General features: G+C 44.0%; 1 protein-coding gene across 1 annotated transcript; it reads left to right on the forward strand.

Moving 5' to 3' along the window:
* LOC141075792 (uncharacterized) lies at nt 1-18,239 on the forward strand. Its single transcript, XM_073562937.1, has 3 exons — nt 1-9; nt 70-160; nt 17,245-18,239. Exons 1-3 carry the CDS (start codon nt 1-3, stop codon nt 18,096-18,098), a joined length of 954 nt encoding a protein of 317 aa, XP_073419038.1. The 3' UTR covers nt 18,099-18,239.
* The last annotated feature ends 6,695 nt before the right edge of the window (nt 18,240-24,934 follow it).

Here is a 24,934-nt window from a genome sequence, read left to right on the forward strand (position 1 = left end):
ATGAGAACGGTGGAGATGGCAGGATTAGAGCTGATCATAGATGGGTGACTTTTACAATATTTGTTTCAGGGTGAAGATCTGACCCATATTAATACTACAGAGACATATGTGAGGGGTGATGAGCGGTGTAAAGAGGAGATTCCCACCTATGACTACCCGGGTGAGTAGTAACCACTGAATGCAGAGAAGTCACAGATTCCTCTCAGTCACCGGCTGTGGCTGCTTTATCGGTGGTGTAGTCCGGCCGTATTACCATGATCACCATTTTGCCTCTAGACCTCAACATTCTCCTCCACCCAAAATTGTTCAAATGACTTTGGGCATTGAAAGCCCTTTTCTATAGAACTTACAACCTGGAGGATCCACCTAACCCCTGGGATTAGGAGACGCTGACCGTTACCTGCCCAGATCTGTAACTATAAAGCCTAATGACAGCGTATGTAGAATGTGCTGACAGGTTAGAAAATCACTTGAAGAAAAATATTATGATGGGCCTGTAAGAGAAAGCGGAGGGTAATGATGCTGTTGGCTTCCTAGATCCCTGAGATCTTATCGGATGAATCTTCTCTCCCTTCTGTGCTGCTGAATGTCTCATGGTCCCTACAAGACCAGGTCCAGTCTTTCTGGCCAAACTTCCCTTTTATGATCGACAACAGTAAATGTGCAGTGAGGCCGAGTGTGAATTTCTGTACAATAACAGCAGAGTTTCTCTTTATCCTGACTTTTCAATTTGTGTTAAAAGTAGCATAATTTTCGGACTATAAGATGCTTGAGGAAAATGCGGGGTACATCTTATAGTCCGGATGTACCGACTCTGGCTATGATGGGTAGGTGGGGGAACGGCATCGGCGGAGCATCGGGTCACAGGAGGCTGGAGCCGGTGGCTGCGGCTAACTCCTGTTCCCGCTGCTAAAGAGAAATGAATATTCACTGCATTCCACTCCCATGGGCTTGAAGGGCAATGAATATTCATTTCTCTTTAATAATAGTATCTTGATCTGATTACACCCCCCACCTCGGTCCTGGTATGCATGGCCCCATCCTTATAATTGGCTCCCATCCAAATCCTTGTATGCATGGCCCCATCAGAAAACATTAAAAAACAAATCATTACACTTACTTACCCCGCGCTCCCTCGCAGCGTCCTGCTCTGGTGCCAGGAACTGCTATATGCTTGTAAGCAGCGCATGGCAGGGACGTCATGTACTGCTCACAAGCAGAGCACAGCTGCCAGGACTGTGGACACAAAGGACAGTGAGTATTCATTGCTCTTCAGTAGCACGCAGTGTCAGCCACCGGCTTCCTGCTGCTACTGGCGGTCACGTGTGCAACTACGTAAGAGAAATGAATATTCATGAATTCTCACTGTTCTCAGCGCTGCTTACAAGCTTAAAGCAGTTGCTGGCACCGGAGCAGGAGGCTGCAAGGGAGCGCCGGGTAGGTAAGTGTAATGGTTTGTTTTTTTAATGTTTTCTGATAGGGCCATGCATACCAGGATAGGAATGAGGGTGGGGGCCACTTATAAGTATGGGGCCCTGCATACCAGGACGGGATGGGGCTGTAGGCTACCAGCAGGTGCGTTGGATGCAGTGACGAGCAGAAAACAGAGCAAGTGCTAATGGGTGTTTTTATATACCCAGAGAAAAAGATAACAACGCTTTCTCCATGCAGGGAGTTAATATATACAAGATGCACAGAAGTATTGCGCGGGCAAATATGTGGAAGTTCAGTATTATGCAGTGACAGCTTGACTTCAGCTGTCAACAGTGGTAACAACAAAAAAAGAATTGCTAACGGCGGGAGAGGAAAAAACGGTAGTGTTCAACTTATCAGACTCTGTTGTCCGAAGGGAGGTGGTTGAAAGATTCCACGATGGCGCCGCAGACGGCGCGTCACGTTGAGGAAGCGGTCCTCGATGTACCGGAGGCGCTGTCTCTTAGCGGCGAAGAAGAGTCCGGGACCTTTTGGTGGGCTGCTGTATGTCCAGATGAGGTGGAGGGTTCTAGTATCAAGGCCGCAGCCGCAGATGTAAAGTGAAAGTCTCCGACGGGAGTCATGCACTCTACACTGTCTGCTGTTAAGCGTTGCACAGTATGGTCAGCGCTTCCTGCCTGCAGTCGCGTAGGGTCGGCATCCGGCAGCAGTAAGTGGTCACTGGTGCTGTTGCTGGATGTTGGGGGGTGCGCACACAAGCGCAGTTTGTCGTCAGTAGTGTTATCCGCAGGGAGGGAGCAAACCTTCCTCTGCTGCACCTCCTGTCTTTCCGCCAGAAGCCCCAGGTTCCAGCGCACCCCCCTTTTTATATCAGACTCGCCCTTTGCAGCAGAGGTCACAGGTCTGTCCCGGTCAGGTTCTCTGTTCCCCTGCCACACTAGTGGCATTCCCACACTGTTGCCTTTATTGTTCCGGTCCTTCCTCCTACAGGGCCATGCATACCAGGATAAGGATGGGGACATGCATACCAGGATAGGGATGATAGTACCATGCATACTAGGAGGAGATAGGGGACCCTGCATACCAGGATATGGATGATGGTACCATGCATACCAGGACGAGATGGGGCCCTGCATACCAGGATGAGATGGGGCCATGCACACCAGGATGAGATGGGACCATGCATACCAGGGCGAGATGGGGCCATGCATACCAAGACGAGATGGGGCCTTGCATACCAGGACGAGATGGGGCCATGCATACTAGGACAAAATGAGGCCCTGCATACCAGGATAGGGATGATGGGGTCATGCATACCAGGATAGGGATGAGGGATACATGCATACTAGGATGAGATGACGGGCCATGCATACCAGGATAGGGATGGGACCATGCATACCAGGATAGGGATGATGGTACCATGCATACCAGGACGAGATGGGGACCCTGCATACCAGGATAGGGATGATGGGGTCATGCATACCAGGATAGGGATGAGGGATACATGCATACTAGGATGAGATGAGGGGCCATGCATACCAGGATAGGGATGAGGCCATGCATGCCAGGATGGGGATGAGGTGGCCATGTGTATCAGAATGGGGATGTGAGGACCATATATACCAGGATAGGGGATATTAAGTACAGAATTGACCACATTTTTTGCTTCAATTTGTTTTTCCTAATTTCCTCCACTAAAACCTAGGTGCGTCTTATCGTTCAAAAAATACGGTAAGTGTCAATTTTCTGTACAATAACAGAGTTTCCCTTTAGCCTGAAATTTCAATTTCTTTTAAAACCAACTAACTTCAAGGAGGATTGTGATAATCAACAGGACAAACATTCCACCTGTGCCATGATATATCTCTAAGCTGTGCGTGGCTGAGGGCTGTAATATACATTTATTCCCGCCTGCAGGAGATGTGTTGGCTCCAGCCCTGGTTTCATAGATTTACTAAACGTCATGAATTCCATTATGTTTTCCATCCTAAGGAATTCAGATTACTGCACAATCTCTCCTGAAATGGTGGCGCTAATACATTCTCTCCTCTTCTGGTCAGGATTCATAGTAGCTCCAATGGTCCACCATAAATGAGGGCAACTCCAGTTTAGTGTTCTCCCCTAGTACATACATTGTTGTTGGGGATATAACATTTTTTTTGTTCTATGTCTTTTTTTAACCTGCTCATTCTGTATGATAGTTTGATTGTGGTGGGATCGGCCTTCCTGCCTAATGTGAGTCTGTAACTCCCTGATAGTCTTGAAAAAAATCTCTCCATTGCCTCTTCCAAATGTCTAAGATCTAAATTTAAAGGGAACCCGTCAGCAGGATTGTGCTCAGTAACCTACAGACACTGTCAGGTCGGCGCTGTTATACTGATTGCATTGATACCTGGTGGTGAAATCCGTCTTGTGGTTGTTGTTTAATCTGTATTTGTAGTTTTCAGTTAATGAGATTCTCGTGCTCTGGGGCGTGGCTGTGGGCGGGGCTTTATGTGGTGCTCTAATTACATATGCATCTGTATTGGCTTATGACAGGTCACTGATCCCTCACTGACCTGCCCCCCATTTTTACATAATGCATATAATAGTGTTGATATTATTGTTGATAATGCCTATAATATTGTGGCTATTGTGAGGCTTAGAAAAAAAATTTTTCACATGACACTGGCGGCGCCTGTCCAATAGCCTCTACCTCTTACTTATAGATGGTACTGCGCAGGTGCCGCCATCACCGGTGACATTTTTCTGGATGTAATTTTTTATGTAAAATAGGGGGCAGGTCACTGAAGGATCAGTGTTATGAATGAGTCACCGAGGAGGAAAAACAAAAAGCATGCTAAGCCCAGAAAACCGGAGAGGTTGGTAACTAGCGGATTGCAGACCCCTGATCTTATCCACAACAACTAGCAGTAGCCGTGGAGCATGCCTACGGTGGTCCTAGACGCCTTGTCACGGCCGGAGAACTAAATAAGCCTAAAGAAAGAAAAGGGAAAATCTAACCTGCCCCAGAGCAGACCCCAAAGGAATAGACAGCGCCCAACATGTATTGCCGGTGAAACAAGATGAAAACACAAACACAGATAGAAAGATAGGATGAGCAAATGGTGGGGCCCACACTAACTAGAAAGGATAGCAAAGGAAAGCTGCTGTCTGCAATCCGAAAAAACCCTGCCAAAAAGATGTCCAGCACGTCTGATAGGAAAAATCCCTATATCAGCACTCAGGTATATTCTGAAGACAGAGCAAAAGAGATCAACTGATCAGGGACAAAAACAAACTGAAATAATCAGAGACAAAAATGGGAATTCAGCACTGCCCCAGCCGGGGCTGGCTGAACACAAAAAACTAAGTAACCAGACCAAAACTCATATGAACAATAGCAGAGCAAACTTAGCTTTGAGAAGGCAGGAACCGAACTGGAAACCAGAAGCCACAGGCAGGAGAAATCACCAGCAAGAAAATAGGGAGTCGGCTGTCTTAAATCCAATCAAAGACTCCTGATGTCCAATCGCAGTCCTCCTCCTCAGGTGGCAGGTCTCTGCCATTTAGATCAGCTTCATTACCTCCTTTCACCAACAGAGGGAGTCCAGATAGAGAACTCACTACTCCTCTGTCAGCACAGCCAGCTCCATCACCCTCACCAGAAGCCAGAGGTGAACCAGAAAATGCATTCACAACAGTAGCCCCCCTTGAGAAGGGGTCGCCAAACCCTCATCCACATCCATCCTCATCCACGCCACCAGGTCAGATCAGGATGGGCCCAATCTATTGGTATGAATATCAGAGGCAGAGACCCAAGAATTGTCCTCCTGGCCATAACCCTTCCACTTGACCAAATACTGGAGTCTCCGTCTAGCCAGACGAGAATCCAGTATTTTCTCTACCTCATATTCCACATTACCTTTAACCAATACAGGGTCAGGAGGTGCCGCCATAGGAACTACTGGCTCAACAAACCTCTTCAACAGCGACTTATGAAACACGTTATGGATCTTAAACGTAACAGGAAGAGCCAATCGAAAAGAAACCGGATTAAGAATCTCCAAAATCTTGCAAGGTCCAATAAATCTTGGCTTGAACTTTGGAGAAGCCACCTTCATAGAGATATTCTTTGATGATAACCAAACCATATCACGCACTTTAAACCGGGGACCAATGGTCCTATGCCGGTTGGAAAACCACTGGGCCTTTTCCTGGGAGAGAGACAACTTATCCACCACTTGGTCCCAAATCTGCTGCATTCTCTCTACAACAGTGTCAACACCTGGGTAGGCTGAAGATTCCACTTGCCCTGAAGAAAATCGAGGATGAAACCCAAAGTTACAGAAAAAGGGCGACATCAAGGTGGCAGAACTAGCTCTATTATTTAAAGCGAATTCGGCCAAGGGCAAAAATGAGACCCAATCATCCTGATCAGCAGATATAAAACATCTTAAATAGGACTCCAAAGTCTAGTTTGTTCTCTCTGTCTGCCCATTAGTCTGAGGGTGAAACTCAGATGAGAAGGACAACTGAATTCCCAGCTTGGAGCAAAAAGCTTTCCAGAATCTGGAAACAAACTGAACTCCTCTGTCCGATACAATGTTCTCAGGAATTCCATGCAACTGAACCACCTGTTGTAAAAACAAGGGTACCAACTCTGAGGAAGATGGCATCTTTGGGAGTGGTACAAGATGGACCATCTTAGAGAATTTATCACAAATCACCCAGATAACAGTAATTCTCTGAGAGACAGGAAGATCAGAAATAAAATCCATTGAAATCCATGGCAAGGGCATCAACAACCCACTAGAGCGAGAACAGGGTTTAGACTGGGAACAAGTCCCACAGGACTGCACAAAATTCCTGACATCACGAGATAAGGCAGGCCACCAAAAAGACAGACTCACTAAATCTCTGGTACCAAAAATACCTGGATGACCAGCCAATGCGGAGCAATGAACTTCAGACATCACTCTCTTCCTCCACTGGTCAGGAACATACACTTTCCCATAGGACAACGCTCAGGTTTGTCCTCCTGAAATTCTTCCAGAGCACATCTCAAATCGGGCGAGATGGCAGAAAGAACTACCCCCTCACCTAGGATGGTAGTAGGCTTGGTCACAATAGGAGAATCAGCAAAGAAACTCCTAGAAAGGGCGTCTGCCTTAACTTTCTTGGAAGAAAGGAGACCACAAAATTAAAACGAGTAAAAAAACAAGGCCCACCTAGCCTGTCTAGGATTCAAGCGTTTGGCCGACTCAAGGTAAATCAAATTCTTGTGGTCAGTGAGGACCACAACTTGATGTCTAGCTCCCTCCAACCAATGTCTCCACTCCTCAAATGCGCATTTCATGGCTAACAATTCCCGATTCCCCACATCATATTTGCGTTCAGATGGGGAGAACTTTCGGGAAAAGAAGGCACAGGGATTCATTTTAGACATCACCGGATCTTTTTGGGACAAAACAGCTCCTGCACCAATCTCTGAAGCGTCTACCTCAAAAGGAAGTGAGACATCAGGTTGCCATAAAACCAGAGCAGAAGTGAACCTCCGCTTCAGCTCCTGAAAAGCCGAAACAGCCTCTGAAGACCAATTCAGCACATCAACACCCTTCTTAGTTAAATCAGTCAGTGGTTTGGCAATACCAGAAAAATTAGCTATAAATTTACGATAAAAATTTGCAAAACCCAAAAACTTCTGGAGAGCCTTCAAAGAAGTGGGCTGAACCCAATCATAAATGGCCTGCACCTTGGCCGGGTCCATTTCAGTAGTTGACGGAGACAAAATAAATCCCAAAAATGAAATCCTCTGTACACCAAAAAGGCACTTCCATCCCTTAACATACAGGGAATTCTCCCTCAAAATCCGGAACACAGTCCGAACATGTTCCACATGAGAATCCCAATCACTAGAAAAGATCAAAATATCATCCAAATAGATGATCAAAAACTTATCCACAAAGTCCCGGAAAATATCATTCATAAAGGATTGGAAGACAGAAGGGGCATTAGTGAGCCCAAAAGGCATCACCAGGTACTCAAAATGTCCCTCCGGAGTATTAAACGCCGTCTTCCACTCATCCCCATGCTTGATGCGAATAAGATTATACGCCCCCCTGAGATCAAGCTTAGTAAACCAGCAAGCACCTTTAACTCTGGAGAATAAATCAGAAATCAGGGGTAACGGATACTGATATTTAACCGTAATTTTGTTGAGGGAACGATAGTCAATACAAGGCCTTAATGAACGATCTTTCTTGGCCACAAAAAAACCCCCTGCACCTAAGGGTGAAGAGGATGGTCTAATATGACCCTTTTCCAATGACTCCTTAATATAAGATCGCATAGCCTCGTGTTCGGGTACAGATAAATTGAAAAGTCGACCCTTGGGAAATTTACACCCAGGCCTCAACTCAATTGCACAGTCATAACTCCAATGAGGAGGCAAAGACGCAGACTTACTCTCATTAAATACATCCTAAAAATCAGCCAAATAGTCGGGAACATCATGCGACTGGGGAGAGGTGGAGAAAACAGGAGTGTCGCCAAGAGCACACCGACAACCCCAAATCACCACAGATACAGATTTCCAATCCAAAACTGGATTATGAATTTGCAACCAGGGAAAACCCAGAACAATGGTATCATGCAAATTATGCAAGACCAAAAATCTGCAATTTTCTTGGTGGTCTGGGGCGACCCGCATTATCACCTGGGTCCAAAACTGAGGTTTATTCTTCACCAAAGGAGTAGCATCAATACCCCTCAAAGGAATAGGCGTCCGCAGAGGTGTCATAGGAAAACCACAACGTTTAGCAAAATCCAAGTCCATCAGGTTCAGAGCCGCTCCTGAATCCACAAAAACCTTAGCGGAAAATGTGGATAAGGAGCAGATCAGAGTAATTGCCAAAAGAAACTTCGGTTGTACACCACCCACAGCAAATGTGTGTGCAAAACGTTTCTGAAGACAGAGCAAAAGAGATCAACTGATCAGGGACAAAAACAAACTGAAATAATCAGAGACAAAAATGGGAATTCAGCACAGCCCCAGCCGGGGCTGGTTGAACACAAAAAACTAAGTAACCAGACCAAAACTCAAATGAACAATAGCAGAGCAAACTTAGCTTTGAGAAGGCAGGAACCGAACTGGAAACCAGAAGCCACAGGCAGGAGAAATCACCAGCAAGAAAATAGGGAGTCGGCTGCCTTAACCCCTTACCTACAATTGACGTAATATTCCGTCCATGTGACCATGGACCTAATTACCATGGACGGAATATTACGTCATCGCGATCAGCGGCGCCCACGTGGTGAGCGCCGCTGATCGCGGCCGAGTGTCAGCTAATTATCATAGCTGACACCCGGCACAATGTGTCAGGGGCGGTCACGGACCGCCCCCGACACGTTAACCCCTTGCACACCGCGATCAAACGCGATCGCGGTGTACCGGGGGTTAAAGGGAAGCATCGGCAGGGAGGGGGCTCCCTCCTTGCTTCCCTGAGCCCCCCACGGCAGCGCAATGTGCAGCGCTGCTGCGGGGGACTCCCTTCCTCCAGGCCCCCGAATCCAAGATGGCGACGGGGGCCTTCGGGGGCCTGAGGAAGCTGGCTTCCTCAGTGCCTGCAAAGCGCAGGCATGAGGAAGTCTGCAGCAGTGCCTGTGACAGATCGCTGATCTGTCACAGTGATCTGTGATGTGACAGATCAGCGATCTGTCACAGGACAGTGATGTCCCACCTGGGACAAGGTAATAAAGTAAAAAAAAAAAAAAAAAAAGTGTTAAAAATAATTTAAAAAAAATCGCTAAATAAATTAGTTAAAAAAAAAAAAAATATTCCCCAATAAATCCATTTTTTGAAAATAAAAAAAAAACAAAACAATAAAAGTACACATATTTGGTATCGCCGCGTCCGTAATGACCTGCCCTATAAAACTGTCCCATTAGTTAACCCCTTTAGCGAACCCCTTAAAAAATAAAAATAAAAAACGAAGCAAAAAATAATGATTTATTATCATACCACCGAACAAAAAGTGTAATAACGCGCGATCAAAAAGACGCATATAAATATCCATGGTACCGCTGAAAACGTCATCTTGTCCCGCAAAAAACGAGCCACCATACAGCATCATCCGCAAAAAAATAAAAAAGTTATAGCTCGCAGAATAAAGCGATACAAAAATAATTATTTTTTATATAAAATTGTTTTCATTGCAAAAAACCGACAAAACATAAAAAAAGACCTAAATGAGGTATCGCTGTAACCGTACTGACCCGAAGAATAAAAACGCGTTATCAATTTTACCGCACGCGGAACGGTGTAAACGCACCCCCCAAAAGAAATTCATGAAAAGCTGGTTTTTGTTCATTCTGCATCCCAAAAATCGGAATAAAAAGCGATCAAAAAATGTCACGTGCCCGAAAATGGTACCAATAAAAACGACAACTCGTCCCGCAAAAAATAAGACCTCACATGACTCGGTGGGTCAAAATACGGAAAAATTATAGCTCACAATATGTGGTGATGCAAAAACTATTTTTACAATAAAAAGTGTCTTTTAGCGTGCGACAGCCGCCAAACATAAAAACCGCCATAAATAGTAAATCAAACCCCCCGATATCACCCCCTTAGTTAGGGAAAAATAATAAAACTAAAAGAAAATGTATTTATTTCCATTTTCCCGCTAGGGTTAGGGTAGGGTTAGGGCTAGGGTTAGGGCTAGGGTTAGGGCTAGGGTTAGGGCTAGGGTTAAGGCTAGGGTTAGGGTTAGGGCTAGGGTTAGGGCTAGGGTTAGGGTTAGGGTTAGGGCTAGGGCTCAGATTAGGGTTAGGGGTGTGTTGAGGTTAGGGTTGGAGTTATAATTGGGGGTTTCCACTGTTTGGGCACATCAGGTGCTCTCCAAAGGCAACATGGCGTCTGATCTCAATTCCAGCCAATTCTGCGTTGAAAAAGTCAAATGGTGCTCCTTCCCTTCCAAGCTCTGCCATGTGCCCAAACAGTGTTTTACCCCCACATGTAGGGTATCAGCCTACTCAGGACAAATTACAAAACAACTTTTGGGGTCCAATTTCTCCTGTTACCCTTAGGAAAATAAAAAATTGGGGGCAAAAATATAATTTTGCGGAAAAAAATGTTTTTTTTATTTTCACGCCCAGGCGTTATAAACTTCTGTGAAGCACTTGGGGGTTCAAAGTGCTCTCCACACATCTAGATAAGCTCCGTGGGGGGTCTAGTTTCCAAAATGGGGTCACTTGTGGGGAGTTTCAATAGTTTAGGTACATCAGGGGCTCTCCAAATGCACATGACACCCGCATACCAATCCATCAAAGTCTGCATTCCAAAACGTCACTACTTCCCTTCCGAGCCCCGACGTGTGCCCATACAGTAGTTTTCTCCCACATATGAGATATCAGCGTACTCAGGACAAATTGGACAACAACGTTTGGGGTCCAATTTCTCCTGTTACCCTTAGGAAAATAAAAAATTGGGGGCAAAAATATAATTTTGCGGAAAAAAATGTTTTTTTTATTTTCACGCCCAGGCGTTATAAACTTCTGTGAAGCACTTGGGGGTTCAAAGTGCTCTCCACACATCTAGATAAGCTCCGTGGGGGGTCTAGTTTCCAAAATGGGGTCACTTGTGGGGAGTTTCAATAGTTTAGGTACATCAGGGGCTCTCCAAATGCACATGACACCCGCATACCAATCCATCAAAGTCTGCATTCCAAAACGTCACTACTTCCCTTCCGAGCCCCGACGTGTGCCCATACAGTAGTTTTCTCCCACATATGAGATATCAGCGTACTCAGGACAAATTGGACAACAACTTTTGGGGTCCAATTTCTCCTGTTACCCTTGGGAAAATAAAAAAAAATGGGGACTAAAAGATGATGTTTGTTGAAAAAATACGATATTTTTATTTTCACGCCCGGTCGTTATAAACTTCTGTGAAGCACTGGGGGGTTCAAAGTGCTCACCACACATCTAGATAAGTTCATTAGGGGGTCTAGTTTCCAAAATGGGGTCACTTGTGGGGGGTTTCCACTGTTTAGGTACATCAGGGGCTCTCCAAACGCAACATGACACCCGCAGACCATTCCATCAAAGTCTGCATTCCAAAACGTCACTACTTCCCTTCCGAGCCCCGACGTGTGCCCATACAGTAGTTTTCTCCCACATATGAGGTATCAGCGTACTCAGGACAAATTGGACAACAACTTTTGGGGTCCAATTTCTCCTGTTACCCTTGGGAAAATAAAAAAATGGGGACTAAAAGATCATGTTTGTGGAAAAAATACGATTTTTTTATTTTCACGCCCGGTCGTTATAAACTTCTGTGAAGCACTGGGGGGTTCAAAGTGCTCACCACACATCTAGATAAGTTCATTAGGGGGTCTAGTTTCCAAAATGGGGTCACTTGTGGGGGGTTTCCACTGTTTAGGTACATCAGGGGCTCTCCAAACGCAACATGACACCCGCAGATCATTCCATCAAAGTCTGCATTCCAAAACGTCACTACTTCCCTTCCGAGCCCTGACGTGTGCCCATACAGTAGTTTTCTCCCACATATGAGGTATCAGCGTACTCAGCACAAATTGGACAACAACTTTTGGGGTCCAATTTCTCCTGTTACCCTTGGGAAAATAAAAAAATGGGGACTAAAAGATCATGTTTGTGGAAAAAATACGATTTTTTTTATTTTCACGCCCGGACGTTATAAACTTCAGTGAAGCACTGGGGGGTTCAAAGTGCTCACCACACATCTAGATAAGTTCCTTGAGGGGTCTAGTTTCCAAAATGGTGTCATTTGTGGGGGGTTTCTACTGTTTTGGTACATCAGGGGCTTTCCTAATGCGACATGGTGTCCGATCTCAATTCCAGCCAAAAACGTCAAATGGCGCTGCTTCCCTTCCGAGCTCTGCCATACGCCCAAATAGTGGTTTACACCCACATGTGGGGTATCAGCGTACTCAGGATAAATTGCACAATATCTTTTAGGGTCCTGTTACTTTTGGAAAAATAAGAATTGAGGGTGAAAAGATCATTTTTGTGGAAAAAATATGATTTTTTAATTGTACTGCTGTACGTTATAAACTTCTGTGAAGCCCTTGGGGGTTCAAAGTTCTCACCACACATCTAGATAAGTTCCTTGGGGGGGTCTAGATTCCAAAATGGTGTCATTTGTGGGGGGTTTCCACTGTTTTGGTACATCAGGGGTTTTCCAATCGCGACATGGTGTCCGATCTCAATTCTAGCCAAAAACGTCAAATGGCGCTGCTTCCCTTCCGAGCTCTGCTATGCGCCCAAATAGTCATTTACACCCACATATGGGGTATCAGCGTACTCAGGACAAATTGCACAATAACTTTTAGGGTCCTGTTACCCTTGGAAAAATAAAAATTGTGGGTGAAAAGATCATTTTTGTGGAAAAAATATGATTTTTTAATTGTACCGCTGTACGTTATAAACTTCTGTGAAGCCCTTGTGGGTTCAAAGTTCTCACCACATATCTAGATAAGTTCCTTGGGGGGTCTAGTTTCCAAAATGGGGTCACTTGGGGGGGTTTCCACTGTTTAGGTACATCAGGGGCTCGCCAAACGTGACATGGCGTCCGATCTGAATTCCAGCCAATTTTGCATTGAAAAAGTCAAACGGCGCTCCTTCCATTCTGAGCTCTGCCATGCGCCGAAACAGTGGTTCCCCCCCACATATCAGGTATCAGCGTAGTCAGGACAAATTGCACAATAACTTTTGCAGTCCAATTTCTCCTGTTACCCTTGGTAAAATAAAGAAAATTGAACCTGAAGTATTTTTTTTGTGAAAAAAAGTTAAATGTTCATTTTTTTTTTAATATTCAAAAAATTCCTGTGACGCACCTAAAGGGTTAATAAACTTCTTGAATGTGGTTTTAAGCACCTTGAGGGGTGCAGTTTTTAGAATGGTGTCACTTTTGGGTATTTTCTATCATATAGACCCCTCAAAGTGGCTTCAAATGTGAAGTGGTCCCTAAAAATAAAATGGTGTTGCAAAAATGAGAAATCGCTGGTCAATTTTTAACCCTTATAACTTCCTAGCAAAAAAAAATTTTGGTTGCAAAATTGTGCTGATGTAAAGTAAACATGTGGGAAATGTTATGTATTAAGTTTTTTGTGTGCCGTATCGCTGTGATTTAAGGGCATAAAAATTCAAAGTTGGAAAATTGCGAAATTTTCAAAATTTTCGCCAAATTTCCGTTTTTTTCACAAATAAACGCAAGTTATTTGAATGCAATTTTACCACTAACATGAAGTACAATGTGTCACGAGAAAACAATGTCAGAATCACCAGGATCCATGAAAGCGTTCCAGAGTTATGACCTCATAAAGGTACAGTGGTCAGAATTGTAAAAATTGGCCCGGTAGTTAACGTGCAAACCACCCTTGGTAGTGAAGGGGTTAAATCCAATCAAAGACTCCTAATGTCCAATCGCAGTCCTCCTCCTCAGGTGGCAGGTCTCTGCCATTTAGATCAGCTTCATTACCTCCTTTCACCAACAGAGGGAGTCCAGATAGAGAACTCACTACTCTGTCAGTACAGCCAGCTCCATCACCCTCACCAGAAGCCAGAGGTTAACCAGAAAATGCATTCACAGCAGATCAGTGTCATAAACCAATACAGATGAATATGTACGCAGAGCACCACATAAGGCCCCACCCACAGCCCAACCCACAGCCAAACCCACAGCCACTCCCACAACCCCACCCCGAAGCACGAGAATCTCATTAACTGAAAACTACAAATACAGATTCAACAATAACCAGCCCGCAGCTTCCCAGAAAAAGCATGTCTATTAGATGTGCCAATTCTGATGCTTTTCCTAGCTCTTCCCACTTGCCCTGTAGCTGTGGGAAATGGGGTTCGTATTTGTATGTTTGTGGGTTTGTGGTGTTGATGTCACCCTTGTATTGTCAGGTGACATCAAGCCCATGGCTTAGGCTAGTTTCACATTTGCGATTCTGGGCGCAGCGCCCCCTGCCGCGCCTCCTCTGGTAGCTCCGCCTACCTGCGCAAGACGCTGCATGCGTCCTGCGTCCCCTATCTTTATCACTGGGGACACAAGTCATGAGCAGTCTGCGTTTGACGGCGCATGCGTCCTTTTGATGGTGCGCCGAGCGCAACCAAAATGCAACAGGTTGCGTTCGGCACTGGTCGGCGCACCGTCAGAAGGACGCTTGCGCCGCCAAACAGACTGCGCATGACCTGCATCCCCAGTGATAAAGATAGGGGACGCAGGAAGCATGCAGCGTCGTGCGCCGGTAGGTGGAGCTACCGGAGGAGGCGCGGCAGGGGGCGGGGCTTAGCGGTGGCCGTGCGCAGGCCGTCGCTGCGCCCAGAATCGCAAATGTGAAACTAGCCTTAGTAATGGAAAAGTGTTTATCCATTAAGAACCCCATAGTTACATGGTAAATAAAGACACAGCCAGAATAAGGTCTTTTATTAGAAATAAAACAAAACAGTTTTCCTTTTTCAAAAATAGCAAACACAGTTATACTCATCTAACACCTAAGTGCAAAGCACCAAAATTGACGCATCTAATAGATGTGCCTTTTCTGGGCAGCTGCAGGCTGCTATTTTTAGGCTGGGGGGTCAATATCCATGGCCCCTTACAAGCCTAAGAATACCAGCCCCCCAGTTGTCAGCTTCAGCAAGGCTGGTTGTCAAAAATGGGGGGTACTCCATGCCGTTTTTTTAAAATAATTTATTTAAATAATTAAAAAAACAGTGTGACGACCCCTCTATTCTGGATAACCAGCCTTTCTGAAGCTGACAGCTGAGGGTTGCAGCCCCCAGTTGTGAGTTTTGCCAGACAGGTTATAGAAAATACAGGGGATCCAACACCGGTATTTTCATTCATTTATTTAGTTTTAGTGCAGGCGGTGGGTGAGGAATACTCCCATCATCCGCTCCTGCTGTCACTGTACTTAGCAGCAGCAGGTGTAGGTTGATGGGAGTAATAATCCCAAAAGCCCGCACCTACTATCATCATTCTGACTTTAATAGAACTCTCCTCATTCTCCCCGTTGGCAGAGCAGAGGAGAATAATGAGAGTGTCTTCAGCACCCGCCGGCGGGGAACAGTGCTTACTGTACCGCTTCTTCCCTGCCGGCCGCCCATGTGGTACTGATACTGCACACGGGCGGTATACGGTTGTCACATTTTGCCACAAATATTACACACATGGACGTCTCCGGTACCGGAAATATCAGGAGGTGTGAACCCGGCCTTATACACAGTTCTCTTTAAATGCCTAATATTTCTTCTTGAAACTCATCTGACAGAAAATATTGGAGCTTACGATAGTTTAGATTGTGAAGTCTCTGAGACCCATACTCTAATTACCCCAGAGAGGTTTCACCACTAGTTTCTCATTTATTACTGATGGAGACTGTGGAGTTTGATCATTTCAGTAGTTCCTAATCAGGCCCCATTATTAATATCTGACGTGTGTCACTTTATGTGGTGGTAAGTTTGGAATTTTTCACAAAGGATAATAGAAAATAAATGGATCTTACAAATTATTTTCCAGCTTCGCACTATACCCTACATACGGTTGTACACTACTGTCTGGGCACATGGCAGTGTTCAGAAGGGAAGGAGCGCCATTTAGCTATTTGAATGCAGATCTTGCTGGAATAGTTTGCAGACACAATGTATTGGGAGCACTGTTCATGGTCACCTGGCAGCTCAAAAGATGTCCACCAGGAACATGCTTGGCTCTATCTTCTCTGCTTTCCATATCCCAAGGATTGCCTTGCTCATCACCCTATAACACCCTCACATGGATTTGACATTACACTGGGACCCCTAGGCTTGGACCATGGTGTTACCTGCTATTCTGTGGTGTTCGATGGCAAGAAGAATAGTCAGGTAGCTGGGTCAGAACCAGAAGGACAGAATACAGAATCAGAAGACACAAGAGTAGTCAGTAAACGGGCCACGGTCACAGCAGGAAACAAATACACAAGCCGCAAGCTGAGCACAGAGGACTGAACCAGAGGAGAACAGCGCTGTATCTGGCAGATTCCGGCCATGTGCTTTGCGCTTTAGTAGGGTGTGGTACTTTCCAATTGGCTGAAGTAGGGAGCAGATTACTCCAGCTGGACAGCAGGAACAGATCCCAGATGAGATTGGACACACCATATGCAGAAGCCCTAATATAACTAAATGACAGAAAACCAGAACAGTCGAAATCCCCATAAAGTGATTCCATTTTATAAATTAATTCACTGAGGGTTATAATCCTTAGGAGGAGTGAATATTTTGACTCCACAGCCACTTTCTGGAAATTAATACGCAGTGGATGTTGGAGAGGGAAAATTACACATTTGCCATTTTATTACCCAGCACATAGTGCCCAGATTGTGCTCCAGGAGACACACACCGCAAATTAAGTGGATTCTTCTCACTATAATATTGCTAAATACAGAGATCCTAAATGTTGTTTGCGCACACTGCAAGACTCCGAAGTGAGAGCGGATTTTGCTGGATTGGTTTATAGAAAACCTGTTGCTTTTCAACAGCCTTTGAGCCACTAATAGTGTGGGAACCTCTGTTTTTCCATTGACAGATGATGGACCTGAGTGGGGACTTGTTTTTTGTGAGATGAGAATTGGTATTTTTTTCACCTACATAACAAGGTTTTCTATTAGACTGTGAAGTGTCATTGTCTTGGTAAATAATTTAAGCTTTTACATAGCTTGCCATTTTTATGGACAGTTTAAGTAGAAATGTTCAAAAATATAAAACTCAAGGATATTTTATTAAAAAAGAATTGTTTTTTTATCTTAGCAGATGACTGTACCAGGAGATCAGAGGGACAGCTGACATCTTCAATTTTTAAATCTGATGTTCTTGAGATCCTACAAGATACAACTGAAGTGAATGCCATTACTCCAGATATATCATCATCCATTCACAGCAAAGATCTGTCATCTGATCCTATGAAACAGGTCCCATCTTCTGATTCACTACTGACTACTAAGGAAAATCAAAGTCACAAAAGAAGCAATAAAAAAAAAACTGCTCCTAAAGCAAAGAATTCATATTCATGTTCAGAATGTGGGAAATGTTTTGCACAGAAATCAAATTTTGTTGCCCATCAGAGAACACACACAGGGGAGAAGCCTTTTTCCTGTTCAGAATGTGGGAAATGTTTTGCACATAAATCATATTTTGTTACCCACCAAAGAACTCACACAGGGGAGAAGCCTTTTTCATGTTCAGAATGTGGGAAATGTTTTGCACAGAAATCACATTTTGTTACCCATAAGAGAACTCACACAGGGGAGAAGCCTTTTTCATGTTCAGAATGTGGGAAATGTTTTGCACATAAATCATATTTTGTTACCCACCAAAGAACTCACACAGGGGAGAAGCCTTTTTCCTGTTCAGAATGTGGGAAATGTTTTAACAGTAAATCAGATTGTGTTAAGCACCAGAGAATCCACACAGGGGAGAAGCCTTTTTCCTGTTCAGAATGTGGGAAATGTTTTAACAGTAAATCAGATTGTGTTAAGCACCAGAGAATCCACACAGGGGAGAAGCCTTTTTCATGTTTAGAATGTGGGAAATGTTTTGCACAGAAATCAAATGTTGTTACCCACCAGAGAACTCACACAGGGGAGAAGCCTTTTTCCTGTTAAGACTGTGGGAAATATTTTAACCAGAAGGATCTTCTTGACCGCTATCAGAGCAGTCACATAAAGAAGGAGCCATTTTCATTTTTCTTAATGTGGGAAATATTTTACATGGAAATCAACTGTTAATAAACATCAGAGACGTCACATAGGGGAGAAGCCTTTTTTATGTTCAAAATGTTGGAATAGTTTTAACCAAAATTGAATCTTCTTAAATGGGTTGTCTCTTGAGATTCCTCATCTTTGCTGACAAAAGAATAAAACTAAACCTTATTAACTCCAAATGTAAAACTATACCCATAATTCACCCCCTGAAGGTTAGTTAGTAGGTGACTAATAGAAAAAACATGTACCCCACAGTTCAGTATATAGGGTGAGGTGACGTATTCACACTCCAAGCCTCTCATTTCATTGTCCTCACCAAAGGCAACTCATCAGGAGACTATTTAGTATTGACCTATGTTCAAGTGAGACTAGACAAAAGCTAAAATCATTTATCATGTTATCCGAAACAGTCAGAAAACTAGCCACATATTGTCAAATCCCAGACCTCAAACTATATACTTCATAAGTTTATAAGCCCCTCCAGTGTCAGGAATAGAACAATACAAATGGTAGAAAGCTGCATCCTATAAATGTAACAAATTTATATTTTAAATAAACAGGTCATGCTAGCTGAAAATCATGGACATATAAATGGATCAGTCATACATATGCAAAATCACGGGGGTGTGGCAAAACCACATAAATGATCAAAACACCCAAATCTTAGAAAAACATATACTTTATTTTGGATAATTGGACAGAAAAAGGAAGGTCGTGGAGAGCATGTGCAAAAATAAGCAAAAAGTGCCACAGTGCAACAAGAGGACGCGCTGACCAATGAACCACCACCATCAATGTATCTCAACCATATTTGTTATATCATCACCACCCCCAAGTTATATTTAAAAGGTTACATCAGAGATAAAGAATACAAAGTCTGAAAAAATAGCAATACCTCTTAGGAAATGGGCCAAAGGTATTAGGGCCATCAAATGAGTCGTGCAACCACCTGAAATTAGGATAGCTGCTATTGTATCACATGAATATGAATCTAATATCCTTCCCGGTCTCATCTCTCCTTTTGCCCATTTAGAAAGTGGCGTCTCCCATTATGGCGGACCCAGTCAGCGCGTCACCCTGATGCACGTTTTGGAGACTGAATCCTTCGTCAGGGGGCGTGACAGTGAATAAGAGACACTGGTTTAAATTGCCATCTACCGGATGTGATGACACCGCAGCTGGAAATGACACATCTGTAGTCCTAGCAACCTGGAATGCCCGGTGGCATTAGAATCATGCGGTAGGCAGAACCAGGTGGGTCACTCGGCAACCGCCCCCATATAGAGATGCTGCAGACCATCAGGCGTGTCGGGGCAGGGCGCACACGCGTACAGGGCCGCGGCATCATCAGATCCTCCCACATTATTGCATCACCACCAATATTGAAAATATGTGAAGATACAAATCTCAAGTAAGGGACCTGCTAAAGATAATGTATTCATTTACCATAAAAAGTCAAAAAGCTATGTCATAATATTTCCTAGATCCACTTATTGTAAGAATCTATAAATCAGCCTATCGCATTATCTACCATATATCATCTATTAGTTATATAACTTTATAAGTACACATATGACATGTTATCCAAGATAGTATTCTATAGCAATAGATGGCAAAAGCATCCATATATATATAAGTGGCATCAAATCCATAATATAGAGACAGTATATAATATGGCAAATTCCGATCCCAATGTTGAAACTGAAGGTGGGAGGACTCCATGTGTTCATGAAGCGCCTTCAATCCAGACAGAATGTATATGTGCACAATCTAAAAAATAATAAGAAAAATAAAAATAATTAAAAACAAGCACAGCACACTATTACCCATAAATGCACTGCTCCAAAGCAGGAAAATAGATAACAAGAATATATAGTATGAATTTGAATTTACCAAATGGCTGCAATGAAGCAAAGAGTGAAAAATTTAAAGGGGTCTGAATACTTTCCATACCCACTGTATCAGTAAAAATAACTCATCTTTATTAGGTAAAGTATAAAAGAATTGCGCCATTTTCCGATATTCGTCTCGTCCATTTTTCATGATCTTGGGTTGATCTTGGGTTGGGTGAAGGCATACAAATAGTTTAAATAATCAAGTATTGCTATAATAATCTCATCTCCATTCTTACCCTTTATGTAAATACTGAATGAGGGACACTTGTTAAGTCTAAAAATAGGTTACATTCCTCTGTATAAAGAGACAGAGAGAAACAGCCAGAGAGATTCTGCCAAGACATCTATTCATCCAAAGGACAAGAGACAGGACAGCAGCCACAACATCGTCACAAGGGACACGGATCTATCATTCTATAGGAAACAACCTAGGGGTTTTCAGCCTCATTTAGAAGAATACAGATCTACTCCATTGACCATCACTGAACCATGGATACGTTTGAAGCCAGGTTGTGATCCTCAGATCAACTGGCCTTGTACCTTGTATAGAATCAATGGACTGTCATCTTCTTACACTTGTTGTTACCTCATCTCTGTGTGCGTGCCACAGGTGGAGTATTTGACCCTGGAATATGAAGCCAGGTTGTGATCCTCGGAACAACTGGCCATGTGTGGACTGTCATCTTCCTACACTTGTTACCTCCTCTCTGTGTCTGTGCCACAGCTGGGGTAGTGACCCTGGAAGATCTGAAGTCACAGTAGCTATTATCCCAGCAGGTCAGTGGAAGGGTGAGACTCTGTAATGTGCCCCATCTTGGGTATTTTGCTGGGACTGTTCTATGTGATATCTGCCTGTTTTGTGGTACACTAAAGCATTGCCACACTGTTTTACCCTCACCCTGTGTTGTCTGAGTAGCGTTTTGCCCATAAAAAGGAGAGTGGGAGTTTGGTGGGACAATCCCTGATCCATGTGGTTTTGGCTAGTGGGTAGCGCTCATAGCATTCCGGCAGTGACAAGCATAGAGGCCTGCTGGAGACCTCTGGTTGTCATGCTAACCCATCGGTGACCCATGATCATGTGACGGGGTCACCGATGGGTGGGATTTCCAGCATGCTTGCTGGAAGTGTGCATTATGTGCCGCTGTCAGAGGCTGTTAGGGGCAAATCGCAGCTGTTCAAAACAGCTGACGTGCCGGAAAAGATGTGAGCTCACCGCCATAGCCCACATCAAAGGGGGAAGTACATGAATGCCCAATGTCAGAAAGGGGTTAAAGGGGATTGTTTTTACAGAGACAGAAGTGGTAATCAATCATGCATACTTACAAATAATTACAAAAATACACAGCTTCTAATGTTATAGTATATAGTTACGACAAGAAAATATAATTGTTAAAAAATGCTTATTCTTGTATATTATTCAGGACTTATTACCAGATGCGATATGACAATTTCTTATAAAAAAATGAAGTGGTTTATTTGGATTCTTCCATTAAAGAAAAGATTATTACAGAAAAACTGTAAAAAATAGGTGCATGATTATAAAGAGATTGTCCATTTGTTCATAGCAAAGCTTGTACCCTTCTTTTCCTGGAACTCTGCATGGTAAATGGCGTCTGTCTCTGTTAAGCGAAGTCACATGGTGATTCAGTTACATACCAGCTGTCCGTAGTGTCGTGCAAGGATCATTCCTCAAGTCTGTGTCTCATGGTGGTGAAGGAGCGAGCGACCCCCTAGAGTAAGCCCCCACCTTAAATATACGTCTTCTAAAGCACGTGGTCTCTATAAATGGAGTTGACATCTACCATGAGCTAAACTTGCAAAAAAACACATGCAGTGTCAGCTGAAGGCACTCTTCAGTAAAGAATTGAGTGTAAGAAATTAACAACCGATTAATATTTAACAATTCCCCCTTTTGAGGGTCAAAGACATTAATTGGAACCCTCAAAATATAAGATCTTTCTTAGTTTCTTCTTCTTTGACAAAATAATTTAATATCAATAATAATAATATCAGATTATTGTTATATGTACTCAATGATGTGAATTAATTATATGGTAAGCCGTGAACAATATTCATAAAAAATATGTATAATTATATTTCCCTAAATCTAAATTGAAGCATCTCAGGTCCAGTCATCATCATCTGATGTTATTCTGACTCATGGATATGTAGAATGTATGGTACCTGGATAGACCTCTCTTTCTGGGCCCCTTCCGTATCGACCTGTACTCACGTTCATACCGATTAATCAGACAGCTTAACTCAGCCACGATCTCATGTAAGAAGACTCCAGGAAAAGAGGGATGCTTTAACTGAAATTCTTGTATTATGATGAAAGCAGCAGGTAAAGAGGAATATTCTTCAGAGGACATGTAACAGGATGCATACAGATGGAGGGACGATCACAAAATGGAGAATAAAGGAGGGAACAAACATACATCACAGGACTACAGGGAGAGAGTTGGAACAAAATACAGGGAAAGGCAAACTTCTGCCTAGCAACAGAGATGCAACACAAACAATGCAAATATTAAATGATTTCCCAAGTCGTGGGACATGACACTCCCCGTCTGAAATCCTTGGATTTCACGATGTCCGTAATTCTTCGAAGTCGTTCGAACCTGAAAAACAAGAGAAAAGAAAAAAAAACATGTATGCAATAATACACATCAAACATTTTTAAAGTCCAACTCGTTGTTGTTGACCCGTAGATCACACCGGAAGATAAGTCCAAGACTATAAACCCATCTTCGGATTGGGGAAGCTGGAAACATGCCAACTCTTCCACCAACCCAGCAATCCAATGTAAAATGTCAATGTTCAATTAAAAACTGGGGAATGAGGAGGAATGCTCCCCGCCGTGAGCAACGTCCAGGAGCAATGTTCAGTTCATGTGACGTCCTCCTTTGGCAGTAGCAGCACGAGATCGGTGACCGGACGGAGGAATGTTCGGGTAGAGCCCCCTTTTGTCACCTTAACTTCTGTCTTACGAGTCTTTCCGTCCTCGCTGGGCATGACCTTGGTGATAAGACCCATTGGCCAGTCGTTACGATGAGCCTCTTAGTCTTTTAAGAGAACAAGGTCTCCTTCTTGGAGATTGGGACTGGGTGTCTGCCATTTGTGATGGTTTTGAAGCAGGTGCAAGTATTCGGTCTTCCAATGGTGCCAAAACACGTTGGCTATGTGTTGTACGTGCTTCCACTGACGTTTGTAAATGTCCTTGTTATCGAAATTCCCGAGAGGAACTGTAGCAGCTCCAATCTTCTGTGTAAGAAGTGTAGCTGGGGTAAGAATCATTGGAGCATCAGGGTCAGATGATACTGGGACCAAAGGTCTAGCATTTATTATGGCTGACACTTCTGCGAGGAAAGTGACCAGAACTTCATGAGTAAGAGGAAGTTTATGGTCCAGCAACATGGAGTCAAGGATCCTTCGTGCAACTCCAATCATGCGTTCCCAGGATCCACCCATGTGTGAAGAGTGTGGAGGGTTGAATACCCAAGTGCATCCATTGTCGGACAAGAAATTGTCAAACTGAAATTCCTTGCAGGCTCCTACAAAGTTGGTGCCGCAGTCGGACCGGAGTTGCTTGGCAGGTCCCCGGATGGAAAAGAATCTTCTTAGGGCGTTGATGAAGCTAGAGGTATCCATGGATTCAATTACCTCGATGTGAACTGCACGGATACTGAGACAGGTGAACAGGACAGCCCACCCCTTACTCTTTGCGGCTCCTCCACGGGTTCTTCTGGCAACAACCGACCATGGGCTGAAGACGTCTACACCAACGTATGAGAATGTTTGGTCTGTGCTCAGTCGATCTGCTGGAAGGTTCACCCTTTGTTGTTGGTGTCTTCCTCGTAACCTTCGACACTTGACACATCTATGGAGAACTGAGGAGACGCACCTCTTCATCCCCATGATCCACAAGCCAGCAGACCTGATGGCACCTTCAGTAAGATGTCTGCCTTGGTGCTGCACTCGTTCGTGATAGTGCCGAATCAACAGAGTAGTGACGTGATGCCAACCTGGAATGATGATAGGGTTCTGCTCCTTATCGTATTGGTCAGATTTATTTAAACGTCCACCCACTCTTAGTAACTGGCAATGATCGACTACTGGGTTCAAGTCAAGCAGAGTGCTGTTTCTAGACATACCGACTCCCTTTGTAATACTGTCAATCTCGTGTGAATATTCTTCTTGTTTCACACACCTGATGATGACTTGTTCAGCATGGTCTATGTGGTCGGCAGTAAGACGACTCTTACACACATGCCAACCATGGCACCCTGAGGGCTTGTCCTTTGTAAAACAGCGAGCAATGTGGATGAGACGAGCTATAGTTCGTACAGCGGAGGACCAGCTAGAGAAGCGTTCGAAGTGGTGAGACTTCAACCCTTGCCTAGGTGTCGTTGAAGTATAGTGAACAGAGATAGTTTGTCTGATTTCCTTATCAGATTCTGGTTCCAACAGCTCATAAGCATTGTTGGTGTTGCTCACACAGAAATCTTCGTACAGGAGACTGGGAGGCGTAAACCACATGTTGTCACCAAACTTAGAAGCAGATGTAAGTCTTGTACCTCGGTCAGCTGGGTTTAGATCGGTGGAGATGTGATGCCACTGCTCGGGGGTAGAAAAACTTCTGATGCGCTCTACTCTGTTGCTCACATATACTGTACATAGAACTGCTTTGTTTGGTTGTGTATGTACCCGAGTACCACTCTGCTGTCTGTGTAGAAGGTAAAGGAATCAATTGCAATGTCCATTTCGTCTCTTACAACTTCAGCAATTTCTACTGCCAGTACTGCAGTGCAAAGTTCGAGTCTGGGTACAGAGTGTGCAGGC

The sequence above is a fragment of the Dendrobates tinctorius genome, unplaced genomic scaffold (genome assembly GCF_039654945.1).
Source record: "Dendrobates tinctorius isolate UK_male_01 unplaced genomic scaffold, ASM3965494v1 ptg000372l, whole genome shotgun sequence".
Taxonomy (NCBI): Eukaryota; Metazoa; Chordata; class Amphibia; order Anura; family Dendrobatidae; genus Dendrobates; species Dendrobates tinctorius.

Coding starts and splice junctions, on each gene's coding strand:
- LOC141075792 (XM_073562937.1), top strand. Junction 161..17,244: donor TCCCACCTATGACTACCCGG/GTGAGTAGTAAC, acceptor TTTTTATCTTAG/CAGATGACTGTACCAGGAGA.